Here is a 21352-nt window from a genome sequence, read left to right as displayed (position 1 = left end):
GTGTATTGCATAACTTGCTGAATATAAAAATGAACCATCCATAAAAGATAGTTATACTGCCCTAATTTCCAGTTTTTTTAGTATGGCAGTGGGAATTGCTTGTCTTAAGAAATCACTTTAATCTGGTTTTGTCTGTGGGTCCTATAAAACCAAAGTTAAGGAAAATTTAATGTGTGAAAATATTCTTTGTCCTTCCAAACTATGGTGGAATCAGCTTTGTGTTGTGTAAAAATTCAAATGGAACAGAAAATTGGAACAATACTTTAAATGAATAATAATTGTCATTTTCTTCACCGCTTCTGCTTGCGTCTTTAATTGTACTGAGTTAATTTAGTATGACTTTCTTCATCATGGGAAAAACTCTGTTAGATAACTTGCTCTGATATTAAAGGAAGATAGTGTGTATGCAGCAAAATAGTGGTCTTTTATTACTTTTCAAGTCCATCAAAATCTTTCTGAAACTTTCTGTGTCTTTAATGGATTCTCAACCACAACTTAGTGTTGTTTTGTTTCATGTTCTGGTTATATAGCTCTAGTAGTGACTAAACCTAAGAGTGCGTGCAGATTAATTAAATTCCGTATTCCATTTTATCCAATAGCAGGTCCATCTTCTGTCACTGGGCCAGCCCAGAAGGGAGTACTTTTTCTTGCAGTTTTCTTTTCTTTCTGGGTTGCAAGTCAAAGCACATGGGAGATTGTGATTTGATTTAGCTTCTGAAAGTGTGTGACAGATTCATTTTTTTGTAAAGCTGAACTGAAATAAAATAGACCTGTAGAAGTTTTGCCCATAGGATATTTTGTTTTAAGAAAATGGCTTTCTTTTGAAGAGTGTGAGCTGGAGCATAGTTTTAATTCCTGTAGAGTACGGTACTTTTATAAATGTGTATTTTATTGCTAACACCATATGGCTATATGTACGTTATAAAGGCTGTTCATGCAAGCTGGCTCAAAAAGCAAATGTATAAATGTCTTTAGGCTCAAAGAACTAACCCCTCCAGTTGTTAGTTTTTTCATATTTTAGTGTTGATCTTTCTGTTTTCTCTTACAAGGAATCTATCCCTGAAGCTGTCGAAGGAGGTGGAGCAAGGAGAAGCCAGGTACCCTCGTGTTAGCCAGCTGGCTGGCAGCCCATCTGTGGAATGGCCTCTCACTGGTCTGGAAGAAGGTGGAGGCATTGAGTCTCTGCCCTTCAGGTTGATGCTCCAAGACTGCACAGCTGTAAAGACATTGCTTCTGAAAATGAAGAGGGTTCTTCAAGAGGTAATCACCCACTTATTTGTTAGATTAATACCTTTCAGTATTAATGAGCTAAGCAGCAAAAGGGTCAGTAAAGTTTATGGATTTGATATCTTCTAATATGTCTTGAATATGTGGAATTGATGCAGAAGTATAGATAGTCATGGCTCAACATGGTGAAGGTCAGAATTTAATTGATCCTACCATCTTGATGTCCAGAGTGTAAAGCTTCTTTTGAGCTTTTACCAGAAAGGGGACAGGGGAGGCCAACTGCTTCAGGTCAAAATACATTGTATTGTTTTCTTCCAGTATTTTAGAGCTTTTCAGTTTCCTTGCTGCATTCGTTATCTGTTATGAAGTCACATGCAATTTATTTAGAGGAGAGATGCAAAGGAAAAAAATTCTATTAAGTAGCAGTACTAAAAGGTTGCCAGCTTGATTTTGTAAATGATGGCTGAAATGAAATTTTTTAGGCCATTCACTGGGCCATTTCCTAACAATTTCAAGAGTCCTGGCTTGTCCTGTTCTGCTATATTCTCCTGCTTCCCCTATGGACTGCTGGTGCTGCTTTGAACATTTTGTTTTGTCTGTTTCTCTTTAGAATTTTAGAGAAATCAAATCATTTGGTGGTTTTTTTTTTTTTTTTTTGACACTTTCCAGCCTTTTGGTGGAGCCTTTACTCAGGTGTACACCATTAACTTTCATCTTCGTGTTAGTGAATTGCAGTTTGCTTTATCTTTTTGATCTACAAGAAGAATATTTTTTTGTTGTTGTTTTTTTATCTATATAGAAATACAGAATAGTAATCTATTTATAGAAATAGAGAATAATTTAGGTTCAGAGGGCTCTCTGGAGGTCAGCCTTCTCTACTCAAAGCAAGGCCAGCTCAGAACAGGTTGCTCAGGTCCTTGTCCACTTAAACTTTTGGTACCTTAATGGAGTCTCCACAGCATCCCTGGGTAACCATTCCAATATTTGACTACCTCATTGTAACTTTTTTTCTGAAGATGGAAACAGAATTTCTCATGTTGAAACTTCATCATATAATAAACACCAAAAATGAGTTGGGGGGTTTTTGCTGCTCACTTAGTGGTCGTCTATATCTAAATTCAACCAACTATAGTCCTATCTGAAAAGGATTGTCAAAGGTTTAGCCACGATGGTTTGAAATGAGTCCTTCTAAACCACCTGTTTTTGTTGAATGGCAAGCCTCAGACTTTCGTGTTTCCTTCAGTTCACTAGAAGCTTGATTTGTGCTCTATGGGTCCTTAATGCACTTCTGGATTGCAGAATCAAGAATTGAAATCATTAATTCTCCATTAGTTGCTTTTTATATAATGTGAGAATGTAGAGTGAATTGAAAGGATTTGTAACCTCATTGTATCTTGAAATAAATAAGAATTATTATATTATATGACATAGAAGTTCTAACATTCAGGTGGTAATATAGACAGCATTCTCTGTTGCTTCTAATGTGAATAATTCTATTATGATCAGAAAAGGTCTTTCTTACCATGATGGTAAGCATAAGAATTTTAGTTTAACTTACACAGTTCCATTAAACTTGTGTAAGAATCTACTGTTATTTTCTCTTTGGAAATATGTTGTACCTTTCAGTACTTCATCTTTAGAAACATTCACCAGGTGATCTCCACAGAAGGAACATAAGGTATTTCATGTGACTCACCAGAATTTCATGTCCAGTTACTAATACCTCCTTATATAACTCATTGATTTTATTTTTTCATCTTAATCATTCAGTCTTTTACTTATTTGTTCCTTTGTCCTATATAATTTTCATTTCCCCAGCTGACTGTAACACAGTGTGTCTCTGTAGTTTTCTTTTTGTCTTGCCCTATGAAATCAAAATAGCCTTTTCCTAATTCTACATTTGGATGTCCATATGTGCTGTAATTTACCTCAAAAGAACCTGAGTAGTTACTTTGAGCAACCAAAGAGAAGATGACCTTGAACTGTATTAGAAATTTATATTGAAATGACACAACTTGATTATCTTCAGAAATTCAGACATTTGTATGTTTATGTCACTTTTAAATTATTAGTGAGAGATTACAGGAAAGTATAATCCCATAAAATTGAAATACTGTATTGAAGAATCTGATAAATAAGTCATCTGAGTATATTTAGCAGACAGTTTCCATGGAGAAGATCCCCTACTTCCATTGCAACTAGATGTAATTTTTTTCATCCAAAAGTCACTTCTGCCCCAACCAATATTGTAAATCAAATTCAGAGCAGTCCAGAATAAAAGACATTAAAGAAAAATTCTTTCCTTAGCATGGAATGCTCAGGCATTTTTAGATGTAGTCAAACATAGTCTCTGGCAGACTTGTATAGAATTGGACTATTTTATGCTTACAAGACTGTAAAATAAGATTATATATTTATAAAACTAATAATATGTCACATGTTTTCAGCCACTTTAAAAATATACAGACTTCATGGGGGAAATTACATGGGTTACCAGAAAAAAAAGTTGCGGTGTTTCTGTTTTATAGCTGATATTACCCATAGAAGAAGAAATTACAGTAGTGTACACCTCTTTATTGAAAAATAACATGCTAATTGAGTTAAAATATTAGCCCTGTTATTCAGTGTAATCCTTCTTCTTAAGCACTGAGCACTGCTTCTAAGGAATAATTTAATTATGATCTGCCAAAATGTAATACTAGCTAGTAAAATATGGTTCTTTTTGTTACAGTTGCTTGTAATTGAAGAATCTAAATGGAAAAACTGCATACAATGTATGCTGTACTGTGCTGCAGACTTACAGGCTTGTTATTAGTCTTATCTTGAAAAGGGAAATTGAAGACATGGCAGTAACTTTCAAGATTGAGAATGTTATTTAGTAAAAGGCTAATGAATGATCGTTCAATTAAGAGAATTAATTACCATTTCACTTTCAGTGAAAAAGCCTTGAAAATGTCTACTAATAATTCTTTATGGTTTTGGCCATGCAAGGCTCATAAGGCAGATGGTTCCCCAATGTTTTGGGGAACCTCACTGAACAAAGCTGGATAGTCTGGAGGGTCCTGGCATGTTGAGGAAACTTGGTGATTTTCCAAGTGCTCTGGAAGATCTCTCTCAATCTCTTCTGCAGCTTTTTCTCATGGATGTTCCATTTCTGACAAGACAAATCTGCAATAAATTGTGTAACCAAGACCTGTGGGATGCATAATTTCATGAAAAAGTATTAACCTGTACTACCCAACATGGGCAGCTTGATAAAAGCGACTTTAGCCTAGCAGACAATACAAGCTGTTCTGCGGCCTGTCCGTGATTTCTTGGTCCCCCTTTTCTCTGCAGCTCGTGGATGTTTATTTGGACTGTTTGGTTTTTGGTTTTTTTTCCTCAAAGTCTTTATGGTACTAACCTTTTTGTCAGTAGTAACTCCTCTCATTTGAAAGAGAGAAGACAAGAAAATAGGAGTTGGGTGGATGAAATTGGAAGCTTTTTCCATTCCTAAGAAGTGGATTCTTTACCTTCTGACTTCGAGCAGGCCTCTCTGCTCTGAACGGTTCTTCAATTAATCTCTGTCATTTTTGTTCTCCCCCATTTTTGGGGAAAAGTATAGAACATGTTCTATACTTTCTATGGTTTATAACATTTCTGGCAACTGATTGATTGTGTTTAGCCAATGAGCTTCTGAAAACTGGACTTTATGTTCTTTCTCACTTACTGCTATGAACAATAATGAATACATAATGCCTCCTAACGAAGCAATATGTTGGCTTTCCTGTGCTCTTCCAGATGAGAATGAAACTATTTCCATCTGTTAACTTTTTTATGGCTTGAGTTATAGCTGGCTTAGGCAATGTTGAAGTCTGGCTAATCGAGGGGACATTTAAGGGCTTTGCCTTTTCTAAAATCATTGGTTGAACGTTTCAGGCACAGACATACTGAGCAGAACTTGTATGGTTTTGGCTTTGTGCCTAGCAAGAGAAGGTCCTTATGCTGAAATAAACATAATGGAAAAATACAGTTGTATTGGGAAGGAATCCATTTAGTCAGTGATAATGGGGTTTTGTTCAAACTTTAGATGTTGAGCTTGTTGATTAATTTCATTGAGTGCCATAATTAAAAGAAAATCTTTGGGTTTGTAGAAACATGGTCATATTTTCTATGTATTCTTTATGAAATACATAGTTTATTAGCTGCATAATTCTACTTTTGGTTATTTTTATGGCGATATCAGAAGTGACCTTACTGGTTGCTAATCTAAAAAATTAAGATACGTTGTCTATATGTTTGTGTAATTTGGAATATAAATTATTCAGTTCATGCCTTTTTTGGAGCTGTGCAAAACACACGCAGGCTATGGTGCTTTAGCTAATTGCTACAATTAGCAATAGGACTAAGTTACTTTGGACATGGATTGCATACTGTGTTTTACTAATTAATCATTTATTTTACTGAGGGAAATTGCTGCTGCCTGTGGCTGTCATTAAAAGTTAATGTGTCCGATACAGTGTCTTTAGATTGCACTTGAAAAAAAAAGACCAAAAAAAAAGAGAAATGTGGAAAATTATGTCAAAATTGCTGTGAGACTGGCCATAAGGGTTGCCTGAGATTAGTGGGGCAGAGTGATACCACTCAGGCTGCAATTAGTCTGTCAGATATCACTGGCTGCATTACTTCTCCCCATGCATCTTTCACCTCATCAGTAAAATAAGCATAATTATAGAGTCCCCTTTTATGCTGCACTTGCAATCCACTGATGGAAAGTACTGAGAGAAGGCTAATTGCTGTTTGGATATTTTGTAGTCTGATCGCTGGTCAGTATGGAATTGCCCTTAAACTATGGTTTTTAAAGACATTAAAACATTTCCTTCAGTCTGCTATAAAATGTATTATACTTGCTAATACTGTGTTAGCCGCTCTAGGAACCAATTGCAAGTTTAATACACTGTAAAATACTGCAGGTTTTCTTCCTTTAAGTAACTTTGTAATTAACCACTGTAGCACTGCTGATTTATTGAACAGCTCTGCATTTAACATAGCCCCTTTTATCAAGTAATCCATGCTGGAAATTGGTAATTCCTTCATTTCATGGTATGTTGATACTACATATACTCATAAATTTAAATAACTAATAATAAAAATGTACTAGGTTTAGTAATAGGATTTAAATTTATCACGTTCAATTGGCTTTTTCTTTTGGAAATATACATGGGCTCATGTATATACTCATGCCCAGCTAGTTGCAAAGACAGGCAGAACACCCCATTGTTGCACTTTGTGTGGTTTTTTCCTAGGAGCATATCTCAGGGTGATGGAGAATACAGGGGACAAATGGATAGAGTTAGGTGTTCTCTTCGGCAGTGAAGATGTTTTATTCTGAGATTACCCATTGTAAGGAGTTTAATAACAAGGAACAAACCCAATGTTAGTTATTTAATTAGACATTCTCAAGGTACAAGAGCACCTCTGTACATTCCATGTGATGGAACTGAAGCGGATCTGCTCCATGACTTTCCCTGGCACCAAGCTGACAGGCCTGTAATTTCTGGGAGCCTCCTTCCAGCCCTTCTTGTAGAAAGACATCACATTTGTTAACCTTCAGTCAACTGGGACCTCCCTGGTGAGCCAGGACAGCTGCTAAATGATTGAAAATGGCTCAGTGAGCGCTTCCACCAGCTCCCTCAGTACCCTTGGGTGGATCCTATCTGGCCCCATAGACATGTGCATGTCTAAGTGGTGTAGCAGGTTGCTGGCCATTTCCCCTTGGATTATAGCAGTTTCATTCTGCTCCGTCTTCCAGCTCAGGGGTCTGGGTTGTCCCTGAGGACAACTATCTTACTACTAAACACAGAAGCAAAATGGCATAAAGTTCCTCATCCTTTGTCACTTTGTTTGCTCCCACATCCAGTAAAGGATAGAGAGTTTCCTTAGCCCTCCTTTTGTTGTTGATGTATTTATAAAAACTTTTGTTGTTGTTGTTTTATATGATAGTAGCTAGACTAAGTTCTAGTTGGGCTTTGGCCCTTCTAATTTTCTCCCAGCATAACCTCATGAAGTTTTTGTAGTCCTCCTGAGTTTCCTGCTTCTTCTTGCAAAGATCTCAAAGTTTTTTTTTTTTCTGTCTTTTGGCACATGGGGATGGGCTGTTCCTGTGCCATTAAGATTTCTTTCTTGAAGAATGTCCAGCCTTCCTGGATTCTGTTTCTCGTAAGGATCATTGTACTTTACAATGGATGCTCCTGAGTACTTTAGAGTGTGAGGTTACAGGTTGGAGATGGGCACACAGCTCTGGGCCCCTGTGAAGCCACACTAATCCTGGCTCAATAAGAAGATCTTCTGAATTGGTTCAGCTCTGTTATCAGTTCATCGTTGCCCATGCTCATGCTGAAGTTGTTTTGAAAGCTACATTGATAATGTTTTTGAGCCACACTTTGACATTATCAGTCTGAAATGAATACCCTTAATATTTAATACTGAAAATGGAAAATTTCTCTATTTCTGTTCTGTTTGTTCTGCTGCTGTGGCTTAATCTTTGTAGATTACGTGTGTCTGTGTGCTGTAGCCTCACTGAAATTGGATTGACCATGAAACATGTTGTCTTCCACATGTGGGGGGGGTGGTGATAGAAGTGTCTACTCCCCGTATTCAGAAAGCAAGTGATGAGTTATTTCTCCTGTGGTTGCCTGAATGAAACATTTTCGTATGGCAGGGCAATGTGCTCCAGGTCAGCACAGATTTGCATAGAATGTGTCCCAGCCTCAACAAGCCATGTCTGAGCAGCACCTTGCAGGGAAGCATTAAAAATAGTAACCCTATTAATAGGTAATGTCCCTACATCAGCAGTTCTGTGCAATTGGCTGTGATTAACTTGTGGCTGAACACCATAAAATTATAACTGTTGCAAAACTGAAACCATGGTCTCGTTTAGTACTTCCATGGTTTTGATCCATTGCTGCAGGTGGGTCAGCTAAATCCCACCCCTCACTTCTTGGCAGTGGAGCTGATCACACCAATTACATTTTGTGGTAAAACTACAAATACCAAAAAGTGCATTGCAAAATAATGAGCAAGCGGTGGAAGAAATCCGGACTGTCTGCAAGAGTCTATAGAAGGAATTGATTATACTAAGTTGTTAGGGCTCATGAGTAATTTGATTTAAATGAAAGAAGGTAGATGGAAGAATTTCTGATAAAAAACCATTTAAGACTGCCAGATCTAACAGATTTTGCAATAAGTTACCCAGTTATCCAGTTTTTTAAAGGAAAAAAGTAATTGAAAATAGGACAGCACCTAAGCATCATTATAATTGATTTTCCTGCAAATTTATTATAGTTATGAAAATACCAACTCATCAAACAGTTTTGTAATTTACAAAGAGCATTTCATATGAGGCTTATAGCTGGTGCCATTACCTTCAACTTCAATAGGTTAAAACCAAAAAGAATTGTCCTCATTTAAATAGTCTGTCAACATCGGAAGCTGGACAGTCCTTTATGCCCCCTATATTAAGATTTTTTTCTTCCTCACGATAGGTTGCAGTTTTCCTGACACTGAAAAATGTCTGGTTCTATAGATAAAGCAGTAAAACTGGTAATATGCAACTGTTGCTGTAAATGGATGTTCAAGGAGAATAAAATGTAACAGATAAAAATGTAGGTCTTATACTCAGGTAGTAGAGCGCCAGCTGTGCCCGTAGTTACCCATTTAACTATTTGTGTTCATGTATGACCATACAGATGATTCTGCAGCATTTAAATTTGATCTCTTAATTATCCCTAATGCCTTGATCATCCAGAATTTTGGAAACAAGTGCTAGTGTAGTCACAGGAGAAATTCTCACCGTTCGTAGCATAGCTGGATCCTGGCATAGCTCCGTGCTGCAGATTTGTTTGATGCCTTCTCTGCACAGTGCATTCCATTACTTTGCAGCCCAGGTTATCAGAACAGTGCTGATCATTTTTCTAGTGGAAGAAAGAAAATAGATGAGAAATGCTGATACAACATGCTTGCAACTGAGCACCCTGATCTACTAGATGTCATCTCTGCTCTCTGCAGGGGAGTTGGAGTGTTTGATGATTTTATGATTTTGACAGAAAATAATAGTGCTGATTTTGTGCCGTCTGGCTCCACTTGAATTCATGAAGATTAAGTGGTTTGTTTGAAGGCTTACATGATGAAACCCAGTGACAGAGAAACAAACATTTTTTTGGAAAAGGATTTAGAAATTGCCCATTGGTGACATATCCTACACCTGGTTTTGTAATTGTCCAGAGCCAATTGGTAGGCACATGTATCTTTCATGAGCATGTGATGTATCGAAAGAAATATTGCATATGTCTGATAGTCTGTATTTTCCTAGTTTATGTACCTTAATATTAAAAAAACAGCAGTTCTCTGCCTCTGGTCAGAGCCTCAGCTGGGTGTGAAATAGCATAGGTGCATTTAATCCAGCTGGTATTTGGTGCCTTGTCAGACTGCTGCTCTCTTCATCTTTCTTTCTCCTTACTTTTTTGTGTTCATGGTGAGTTCCCTTTACAGAGACAATAATCATCCATGTAATGAAGAGCTCATGGATGTAACATGCAAACTTAGCTCATGCCTAGAAATTTTTTTAAAATTTAAATTGAATACTCTCCTCTGTTTTCCCTCCTGGACTCAACAAAAGGTATTGAAAAGTTGTCAGGTAAAAGCAATAGCCTCATTTGCAAGCTTAAGAAGAAGATTCTTCTTTTTATCAGCAGCTCTTGTGTCAAGTCTCTGTGAAAATAATCTAAATAGGAACAAATATATGTTCAGAGATAACTGATGTTGCCTCAGTAGAAACTGTGCATGTCATAAAGCAGCTAAGAAAGGATACAGTTTGATTACTTACATCTCTTTGAAGCAGGATAGAGATAAATGAATGACTAGTCAAGGATCATTTCTATCCTAGGATTTCTATTTCTCTTATGTGGCACTATTTTTCCTGCCCCTCCTGGGCAAATCATTGTGGTGGTGTTTTTGGGGGTTTGGTTTTGTTTTTAAACATTTTATTTTAGTGTAATATGAGGAAAACAAATCTCTGGTCACAGCTACAAGCCGCCACAGTGGAAAAAGAGGGGCAGTTTTTATTACTTGCCATGCCATGCAAAAATCTCTTCTAAAGATTGTTCTTTGCATTTCATTTAAACTATGGTATCAAGTTAAATTAAAAGTCCTTAAATCTCCAGTGTACAGCCATGCCAGCCTTGCTCATCTGTGTAAGTCCCCTGCTGCTGGTAAACTTCTGGTAGTAGCACAGAGAAAGCAGGCAGTGTTTGGGTCAGTCCTTTTGCTATGAAAATGAGCATTTTTCTCACTAGTCCCCAACCCCTTTTTGTTTTCCCCCTCTACACTTTGTGATGCAGCTTTGGATCGGTTGATGTCTTAAACTTTTACTCCTACCCTCATGCATGGTGCTATGGAGCAACAATTGCTTTTAAAATTAAGACTGTCAGGGTGCATGTAGGGAGAAACAGTTCAGCGTGTCTGGATGTAACCAAAATCTTAATAAGTGAGCAAATCTCCCATGTGAGCAGGACCTTTCCTGATTTGCCCTGTCAGAAAGAAGAACTTTGTATTCCTTTTGTGTAGATAGCTTTTATATTGACACAGAGATTAGCCTTTTTAGAGTACTGAAACTGAACATTCAAGGTAGTGTAAGATAAACCATGATAAAAATATTGCTGATTATACAGACTTTTATAAAACCAGCCAACTATCATAAGTTATGCTGTCTAGTTTTTTATTTAATCAAAGCTCTCTTTCAAAGTTTGTTGAGGCAGTGGAGAGCTCTGCCTTGATGTTAGTGAGCTTTGGGCTCCCTGAATGAGTAAGACAGTGACATCAAAATGGATTCATACTCACAGGTTTTGTTTGTATGTGGTTGTCATTATAATTCACATTCTGGTGGGCCTGACTGCCTTTTTTCATTGTGCTGGTGTGTCCATGTCTGTGGCTAAAATGAGGGTATTTAGCTGTATATCATTTATATATTTTTACAATAAAGTACTTAGGAAGACACATGTGCTTTTGAAATATGTACATAACTATGCAGTTCTCACAGGTGTACCTAAAATATGCCACTGTCTCTTGCTAGTTACAGTGATGGTTGCATTGAATTTGCTGCTAAAAGGTGAACTTATACCAAAAATATGTTTTATAATTTCAAATACAAAATATTTTAAAAATATGTTTAAGACTATTGTTTAGATACTGAGCTTTCCTAGCCTATGTCATTCTGTCATTGCATTGTTCTTTCACCACTGATTTTTCTGATGAATATGAACTTTTAATGTATTTCTTGACTTTCGTGATTAAGCTCCTTCTAAGTTGTCTTTATTAAGATGCCATTATGTTTTGACTATGCAAGCTTCATCAGTATATTTTGTATGCCATATTTTACCATATGATGTCATTTATTGATACAGTACAGTATTTGACTGTTGGTTGGTTGGTTTATTCATATAATTGATTTCTTTTTTCCTCAACTTAAGCATCTTTCTGATTATCTTGTGTTTATGGCATCTTTTTCCAGTTTCTTGGACAATTTATTAGGGCAGTTTACCGGCTCAAAATAGAATTCTTTACTATTTATATCCCAGCTTTTACAAAAATATAATTACGTAGTATAATTTGGATAAATTGTTTTCTCACACTCTAGTCACTTTGGGACTTGCATTATGTGCAGCTTAATTGGCTAGGATTATTAAGAATTAGTGTAAAATACTGTACTAGTATTAGAATTAGTACAGAGTATTCTTCTCATTTTTTTGGTATTACTCAGTTTCCTTCCCCTGTATATTTGTATCTGAATTCTGCAGAGGATCTTAGAGAAGCATTTCTAAATATCTTGACAGTATTTAAATCATAGAAAAAAAAGAGTTTTGTATGAACTTTGGTCCTATAATATTGTCATTGCATAATGCTCTGTTCTCCATCGTGTTTAGATGGGTACTGTTTATAAGTGATTTTCAGAACTGTGGACAGATAAATGAAATGCAGTGTGGTCTTGCAGAGCCTACTGGAAAAAATGGAGATTTTAGGAGTTTGATACAGTGTCTTATGGAATATGTTTCCATCAGAGTTGGAAGAGCATGTAGTAGGGTGTTAATTTCAAAGCCAGTGTTTACTTTTATTCATGTAGTATAATCACTGTATAAATAGATATATGGTGAGTCTTCAAGAACACATTATTCTTGTGCTGAGCTTTTTGGTTTAAGATTTCATTTAGTTTTTTCTGTGCCATGGTTACAATGATGAACTTTATTCCATTTTTTTATGGAATACAGATAGGAATGAACCTTTCTGGACATGCTGGGAACTGAAAATACTTGTTCTTACGAAACAGTTTCAATGTGTCAGAATAATAAAAAAGTACGTAATTATAAACTACTTCATTCAGATCTCCTTTTGGGGAAATGCAATACCAGCAGTGATAGCTTTACTCCTGTGTGCTATTCAGAAAAGATTTTCTGGGCAAGTTACACCCAAAAAAACCCCCTTCATTTATTCCATCTTGGTTTTGATGTTAAATTGCAAATTCCTGCCATTATCTGGAATCTAGCTGCAAAAGGGAGAGGGAATGAAGCACAGATACAAAAATAGGAACAGGAGAAAAGTGGCAAAATATGAACTAAATGTAGAAATGCTTTGCTGGAAGGGGAGTTGTTTGAGCTAGTCTGGCACCCTGGCAGGCCTGCTTCTGTATTTGGTATTTGCTGAAGCAAGTAATTTATCCTGACAGCAACTTTGCCAGTACTGCAAGAATCCTATTTCACTAAGATTAACACTTTCTCCCTTGTTTCTAAGGACAAATATGCTTAATTTCTTGTTTCTGGATCTTCTTGTCATCTGTCTCTTCTGTGGTTTGTGTGCATACGCTGTAGCAAGTGTTACACATGAGCTGTAGAAGTAAGATTGAGCAGCTGAGCTCTGTAGCTTTCTTAGTGGTGGATTTTTTTGTTTGGTTTGTTTGTTGTGGTTGTTTTGTTTTGTTTTGTTTTTTGGCTATTTTAATACAGTGTGCTGTTTCAAGATTATGAGCTCCAGCCACAAGGAAAAGCAAGAGGACTAAGGTTTGGGGTAGCCATTATTCCAGACGACTTTTGGAGCAGTAACATAAAATATTCATGTACTGTCTGATGAAATTTTCGTGGCTTTGCCCCATGATATTATTCAGGGCCTTCTTGCTTTTCACTGCTGTGGTGACAAGTTCACTCACCTGCTTTTGAAGGAAAAAAAAAAAATTGAAGGAGTGAATAAGGGAAAACAAACGATGTGTTTATAATTGTATCATGTGCAGCATTTATTCTGACTTAGAAGGTGCTGGTAGTGAGATTGTGAGACTTAACTTAAAAGAAGTGTTTTATTCCTATATTAGGGTTTAGGGTAAAGCTTTATTTAGAGAGGTTTCTGCCCAGCAAAAAGTATTGATAGCTTGTAATACTAGCAGTTAGAGAAGATATATTGTACCCTGGATACCAGGAAAGAGGGGGCTTGTACCAAAGCACTCTTTAGCTTCATACCATGATTGGCAAAATACAGCTGAAATTATAATAATGACATTAATGAAAACAGGGCTAATTTTTAAAGTAAACTCAGCACAAACTGTAGCTTGTGTATTTTTCTGTTTTTTATGTGGACTCATTTCAAAAATTCTTATTTTTACTGAACATAACAAATCTGAAATCTGCTGTTCTTTTCAGCTTCAAGTGGTGATCCTACTTCATGTCATGGTCTTGCAGCCTAAGTAAGCAGATAATCGCTAGCACAGTTTTTGCCGTGGGTCCCTGAATTCCAGTTTTCTACTTGACTCCAGTGCTCAGCAGCTCAGTTGCAGCATGATGCACAGACCTTCATGAAACACAGGAAGTCAGTCTGGCAGGTTGAACTTAAGATAACCACTACACAGGCACTCCTCATGCACTGACCACCTAGAAAGGCCCAGCCTGGATCAGCCATCCAAGTTGACATGAAATAATTGGGATGTTGCACAATGGGTACTTCTAGGGACAAAACCTCCCACTTCTGTTCTTGTATGTAAAACCAAACACAGACACTAAAGTTAACTTTGGGAAACAGTGACCTACACAGACTCTTACCTATCTAGAAACTAATTTTTTTAAGCACATCCTTAGATTTCAGTAACATTGAATAGTGGACTTACACTAGTGATTGTGGTACTTCAACTTCTGTTGCAGTAGAATAGAGAAAATTATGACAGTATGATTTTACAGGTACATTTAGGGTCTAGAGGGGAAGCCATATGAGGAGAGCCTGAGGTCACTTGGTTTGTTCAGCCTGGAGAAGAGGAGACTGAGGGGGGAGATCTCATAATGGTCTGCTTGGGTCTGTTCAGTCTCAAGGCCCAAGGGAGCAGCATGAAGCTGTGTCAGGGGAGATTTAGTTTGAATATCAGGACAAGGTTCTTCACCCAGAAGCTGATTGGGCACAGGACACACAGAGAAATGGTCACAGCACCAAACCTGACAGAGTTCAAGAAGCCTTTGGACAATGTTCTCAGATACATGGTGTGATTCCTGGGGATGGTCCTGTGCAGTGCCAGGAGTTGGGCTTGAATCCTTGTAGGTCCCTTAAAACTCAGGATATTCTAGGATTCTATGATTTAGCTGTTCTCCTGCTAAACATTTCCTTCCCTCCTCAAAAGTGTTAAAAAAAAAAAAAAAAGGTACTGAAGACCTAGTCTAAATTTTGAGAGCCAGGAATCTCAACAGCTTGACAGTTTTCACATACAAGGCCTTTGTGGGCACCAAGAAGCTTCTGTGTCTCTGTGCAGCACAGATGTATTCTGATCGGTGCTAGGTTTATAACTCAGTTCTTCTGCATACTAATAGGAAATTGTGCAGTCATCAGTTCTATTTTTAAAGTCTGCCTATTGCAGTTGTTTTGTCTTTGACTAGACAAGAGAAAGATCCTTGGCTGTGGAAATTAAAAATCTTTGTTGTTATGTTGTCATTTGGTTGATTACAGCACAGAAGAGTTACAGTACAGGTTAGTGCAGGCTAATTCTGTTTACAAAACAAGTCTTTACCTGTAACTACAATAAGTATTGTCATGCTTTAATGTAATCTTATGACTTTCTCAAGCCCAGTCAATTTCAGAAGGTAGGTGATTGCAAAGGTGTGTTCATGATTGTACCCGGAGTGCACCATTTCGTTCCAGATAGGACTTGGACAAAAGGCTCTTCACGCCTACTTTTAGAGAACAGGGATGATGCTGTTCTTGATCTGCATTTGTCACCTGTCTTTTAAGCATTTATAAATGTCTTGTGAATGTTGCAAGATAGCAGTATTTTCCTCTTATCTTACTCCATCCAGGAGTTGATTGATTCGTAGCAAATTTCTGCTGCTGTGTCACTGGCCTCTTGCTCCATACATTCATATCACTTTTTGTAATATCCATCTTTCAGTGACCATCTGACCTATAAAAGGTCACTAGGTGCCAATTGAGAAGATACTTCAAGTCTTTCCATCTCCTTTTAAATAAATTTTACAGTGTTTGATGTGGAAAAGTAAGTGTTTGTTAAGGTGTTTTTTATCTATCCTCTAAAAATGAATAGATTACTATAACGTTACTATACTAGGACTCAAAAGACCTATTAAAAACTTGCCCTTTTCTGTGAAACCCTGTACATTAGCTTTGTTGTGTTTTCATCTTCATTTGTTAAAAGCCAAATACCCATCCCTAAGGTCATACAGTTCTCTGTGCAGGGCACATACATGCTTGTATTCCTAATAGTGCTACATCCTGTACAATATTTATGATTTTTAGATTTTGCAAGCCCTGGTGATGAAATGTTCACATACTTTTGTTATACAAATATTGGTGTTGATGGCTTTCAGAAAAGGAATTGAAGTGATTTTGAAGTGCATGCATATATATATAGACAGAGAGAGAGAAAGGGAATGGCTTTTGGAAGTAGAAACAAGGTTGTCTTAAGTTCCAGTAAAAGCAGGATAAAAGCTTGTGAATATATTCTGAGTTAATATAGTTTCAAATGAAATCATACCCTTAGGCTCAGTCTTCAAGAATTTTAGTACCACCTGAAAAATCTGCAGTTGTTATTTGTCTTTGTGTGCTGGTAGGGTTTTGTTTTGTTTTGTTTTGTTTTTTTTATAAATCAGGTGGCCTAATCAGATTATCAGAAGCAATAGACCTGGGAAGAAAGGGCAAACACAGCTTTGGAAAGAAGGATTTAAGACTGATGGCATGCAGAGAAAAGGCCTCTCAGGATACCTGAGATTGCTTCTGAACTATTTCTTGGTGGGAATAGATTTTTTTTTTTTAATGAAGTATATTTGTGTGGAAGATGAACAAGGGTGTAAAAATTCCAAGAGACATTTTTAAGTAGATTTACATGCTTAGCTGCTGTTATGCTGTGACCACTGTTAAATGCCTTCAGGGAGCGGAAACAGTTGGTTTTAGAAACAATGTATGGAATGGCAAGAACTTGGTGACGTATTCTGCTAAAGTGCTGCTTCTTTTCATTTCAAAACTTCTGGCAAATGTTTCTAGTAGACTTAGTTTTTCATTCTGAAAAATGTGATTGAAATCTGGGAGATTTTAATCTGGCGCTTTCGCATTCTCTCATATGGAATAGATAGATTTTGCTCTATACCAAGGCTACAGCACATGGATTGGGATAGCATCAGTCTTTCAGCACACGTCAACACCAGGAGCAGCTGGTAACTGCTGCTCTTAGTGGAAGCCAGAGAAGAAATGGTGTTTCATGTCCTGCCTTGCTGTTCTTTTGGGCAAGATCAGGAAAGATAAGGGAACGAGTACGGCTCTTCCAAGAGGGCGTCTCATTTCCTTCCTCGTGCCTGCTCTGCTGCGCTGACTGCAGCTCAGGACAACTAAACCTCTCTGGTTTTTGATGTATAGCTTCAACACCTCGGTGCCAGGAAGGAAGAATCCACTGGGCAGTCACCAAAGGAGTCATTAGATCAGAGAATTTCTGGGTAGGGGAAGAAAGGTTGGTGGAGGGGAAGGCAGTTTATTCTGCTGTGTGGCTGAGAGCACACCAGCAAATTCTGACCTCCTTCTGCCATTTCCATGTACCAAAAAACCTGCCTTTATATTCAAATTAAGCAACATTTACTACTGAACAGACAGAGCAAGAAATAAGTTGTTTTTTGTAATTCACCTTTGAATGTGTAAAATAAACATGCATGTGTGTTTTACAGCGCCTCTGAATGTTCTCGTATTTGTCACATGCAGGATCACCTTTAAATACTGAAGAATAAATGAGCTTGAACAGACAACTAACGCGACATTTCTTCCTACAAGGAAGGCTTGCATTTATGAGCCACATATGTCCTACTTGTATTTTCAAATGACAAGCCTTTTCAAATGGTGAACTTGTTTTCTGCCTGATGCTCACAGAGACGTTTTTTGGTATTTAGAAGTACATTTGCAGATTGTAGATCCAAGCCAATTTCGCAGAATGACAGACCAAACTCTAAACACTGTTGCTGAATGTAAGAAAAGATGAAATGATCCTTTTTAAAATTTCTGTCAGTCATTTTAAGTGATAGCAAGCTTCAATTTTAAATTGGAATGTAGTGGAATAAAAATAGCTGGGAATAAAAGAGAATGCAGTGAATCTAACCTCTTTGCATGGAATGGTACTTTTTAAAAGCTTTAAGGTAAAACCCTGTAGTGGCAAAATACATAATTTTCAGTCTGGAGAAAGATTGATAGCCTTAAAATGTGTCTTATTATACCAAAATAATCTTTATGCTAATGGACATTCCTTATAATATTACCTATAGGTAATTAGAAATTATGGAAGGAGGCAGGAGACCTTGAGTTCACATTAATAAAGTAGTACAGTGAGGGAGGAGGGAACATAGCTAATGTGTACTGCTGTCTGGAAGACAATATGAAAGCTCATTGAAAGAATATTTAATTTTGATACTAAATCGAAGTTGTAGTAGGAAACGGAAGATTATCTCTTTCTTAAAAAAACCCCCAAATATGTAAAATTAGATCTTCATCGGCTATTTTTAATGCTAGGTTCAAGAATAGTAAAGGCTGTTGTTGCAGCTGCTTCCCTCATTGAGAAGAGTCTCCCGAAGATATAAAGGCATTTGGGTGTGGTTTTGAGTATAATAGATGGTAGTGTCCCTTTATCAGAGAGAATGGAGAGGAAAATACAAGTGTGTGTGAGGGGAAGGACAGTGTTACAGGCACTGTATAGGATTGGTAAGGTTTGGGAAATGGAAAATTAGATGTATCCATCAGTATCAGAATATAAGGAAAAGGAACATCTTTCCTGAAGCAGTTTGCTAATGTGTACACAGGAAGGAAATGAGAATACAAGGATGGAAAGATTTCTTTAAAGGAGTGTAAAGGTATAATAGGAGCAGTGGAAATGTTTGTTGATATTCAGACATACTACACTGAATTCAGAGAAGGAGAACATTGGGGTATTAGTGTGTGCCTTGAAATTTTCCCATGTTATTTCTGTAAGTGAAAAATAACATCTTACAGGACTGAGTTACAATGGCATTTGGAGTTCATTGGTTATAAAGAAATGTTATGCTAGTGGTGCTTTCAGTCTGTGGTCGTGCTGGGACTCAGGTTTGGGTGGAATTATCATGGTTTACTGTAAACAAAACTATATAAACTTGAACAAGCACCATGGTCGTTCAGCTGTCTTTAATTTCTTCCAGAAATCCAGAGGGCCTTCAGTGGCTTCTGGAGCCTAATGTGTGCCTTGCGTGAGCCAGGTGAGATTTTTCATAATTCCATACATAGCAAGAAGTAAAAAAGGAACGGGTGAAGAAAAATAATAGATAAATAATTTTAACATAAACTTCAGTAAAGATTATTCTTTTGGATTAACTGTTCTTAAGGTTCCTCTTGAAGATCAGTGGTTTCAATGAGAGCTCCAAAAGTTGCACCTCCTGAGGTAGCAAAACCTCATCTCATATTCAGGGTGTTTTAAGGGGAAGAATCCAGTCTTCTTACAAGCATTCTTACAGACTTCTACCTAATTATAAACTGTACTCTTCAAAGTTATGTACGCTATCAAGGCATAAAGTAAATATTTTTAAGTATTGAGAGGGCTCATTTGAGTTCCCTTACTGTAAATGTTGAGTGCCATTTAATATGCTGTATGGTAATTTCATTTAGCTTCTAGCTCCATCTCTAGAAGGGTGTCTTCCATGTCCTGTGTCATATCTGCTGGCCTCTATATGACTTAAATACCTTAGGATATCTCGGAGATATACCTGCTCCCACAATCTCAAATCAGAAACCAAACAGGTCAAAATAACTGCAACCTACTGGAAGAAATTTTTTTATAATGAAGGTGGTGAAACATTGTAACAGCTTGCCCAGAGAGGTGGTGGATGCCTCATCCCTGAAAACATTCAAGGTCAGGTTGGATGGGGCTGTGAGCAACCTGATCTGCTTGTAGAAGTCCCTGGTCATTGCAGGGGTTTGGACAAGGTGACTTAAAAGGTCCCTTCCAACCCGAACCATCCTATGAATCTGTTGTTGCATTTTTGTAATACTGTAGAGAACAACAGAATATAAAGCTGGAGTAATGTTTGTTCTAAATGTATTTGCTGTTCTAGGGCTACTTGTGTGAGGGTATGCATTCTGTTTTCCCTATTAAAAAAAAAAAAAAAAGATAAGCTACTTTAATTCTCGTAGCATGTCTTTTTAAGGAAAAGATCTTGAACAGGTATTAAAAAAAACAACAAATCTCCCCCCCCCAAACAAACAAAACAAGAAGAAACCAATCCACAAGCAAAAACCCTTAAATTCAGTTTGTGTGGAAGTCTCCTTGCCTTTTAGACAAGAGAACCTAAATCTCCATTTTTCAGCATTGTTAAGCTTGCAGTAAAATAATGCTGTTACAAGACTTAATAGCAGTATCAAGCCCACACAGCTTGGCTCTATGTTTCAGAAGAAACTTTTCATGTGAGGCAAGAATGACACTAAAATAGCACATCTAAGAGCACCATCAGTGCTTTTCTGCTAGGTTTAATTTCTGAAGTTATGGGCTGTTGCTTTTGAAGCTCAAATTTTAGCTAGAGTGTGTATTAGATTTAGTGAGCTGTTTGATTTCATTACAAGGCGTAGGTCTGCTGCGTTTCTCTGATGGCACAATCCACCTGTCTTTGCTGAGAGTGCTCCCGTGGGAATCAGAGTGTTTGTATGATGATGAAAAATTAAACCTTCCGTTTGATGCTCCTTTTATTGAAGCTCTGCAAGATGATGTTGAAATGCCTTCTGTGTAATAGGCAGCTGGAGTAAAGTATTATCCATCAGTGTGGGCATAATGATTTATGTGAATACATATTTGTCGCTGTAAGTGGTGACAAACTCCAGTGAAGCTCTGAGCATTCCTTGTGGTTACCCAAGGAGTGTTGATATTACATGTCCTGTTAGACTTTGATGCTTTTTTTTTGTTCGTGTTTTTTTTTTTGTTTGTTTGGTTTTTTTTCTGTTCTAACACTTGTTTTTACCAGTTTCTCTGTATGCAAGAGAAGGAGCACTATTCTTAGCCAGTTAATCTTCTTTTCTGTAGAGGAGACATAACCTCTGCAGAGTAGCTCTCGACACACCCAAAAAATGCAAACCTGCCTAAAGGAACTGTCAGCACTGAGCTGAAAAGGAGCAGGCACAGCAGATATCTGCACTGCAGTGACTGCAGCTTGTATGGATAGACTTGGAGTAATGTGATGTAGCTGCCACACCATTAAGCACAACATGAACTTCAAAAGCCTCCGGCGTCTTTGAGTAGGCTCTAAAGCAACCTTAGTGCCAATGTGAACTCCAGGTTGCACCAGCCTCATTGCTGGCAGTGCCCAGATTAGCTGGTTGAATGCTGGGGGTGGAGGTATCCTGCTGAGCAGCAGTGATTTTGGTACATCCTTTGCTGTGGCTTCAATGCTGTATTGACTTAAGGAACTTCCCTTTCGAATTTTGGAAAGAAGTATGAAGGCAAATCCTACAAACTCATTGCAGTTGCTTCAGTTCTGTTATTTCTGTGTATTTTGGATGGTGTTACTTGGAAGGCAGCAGGTGCTCTCCACCTCACTTTGGTCTGTCTTTCTGCAGAATGTTCTTGTTTCTT

General features: G+C 37.4%; 1 protein-coding gene across 6 annotated transcripts in view; it reads left to right on the top strand.

Annotated features, from left to right (window-relative positions):
* The window catches only part of CCSER1 (coiled-coil serine rich protein 1), a 627487-nt gene that overhangs the window by 246225 nt on the left and 359910 nt on the right, over positions 1-21352 (top strand). For all 6 annotated transcript variants that reach the window (XM_032109386.1, XM_032109385.1, XM_032109387.1 and 3 more), the window contains exon 6: positions 1050-1260. In XM_032109386.1, coding sequence (XP_031965277.1) covers positions 1050-1260 — 211 coding nt within the window. The remainder of the gene's footprint in view (positions 1-1049; positions 1261-21352) is intronic.

The sequence above is a fragment of the Corvus moneduloides genome, chromosome 5 (genome assembly GCF_009650955.1).
Source record: "Corvus moneduloides isolate bCorMon1 chromosome 5, bCorMon1.pri, whole genome shotgun sequence".
NCBI lineage: Eukaryota > Metazoa > Chordata > Aves > Passeriformes > Corvidae > Corvus > Corvus moneduloides.
Note: the sequence above shows the minus strand (reverse complement) of the source record. Positions and strands in the feature narration are given on the sequence as shown.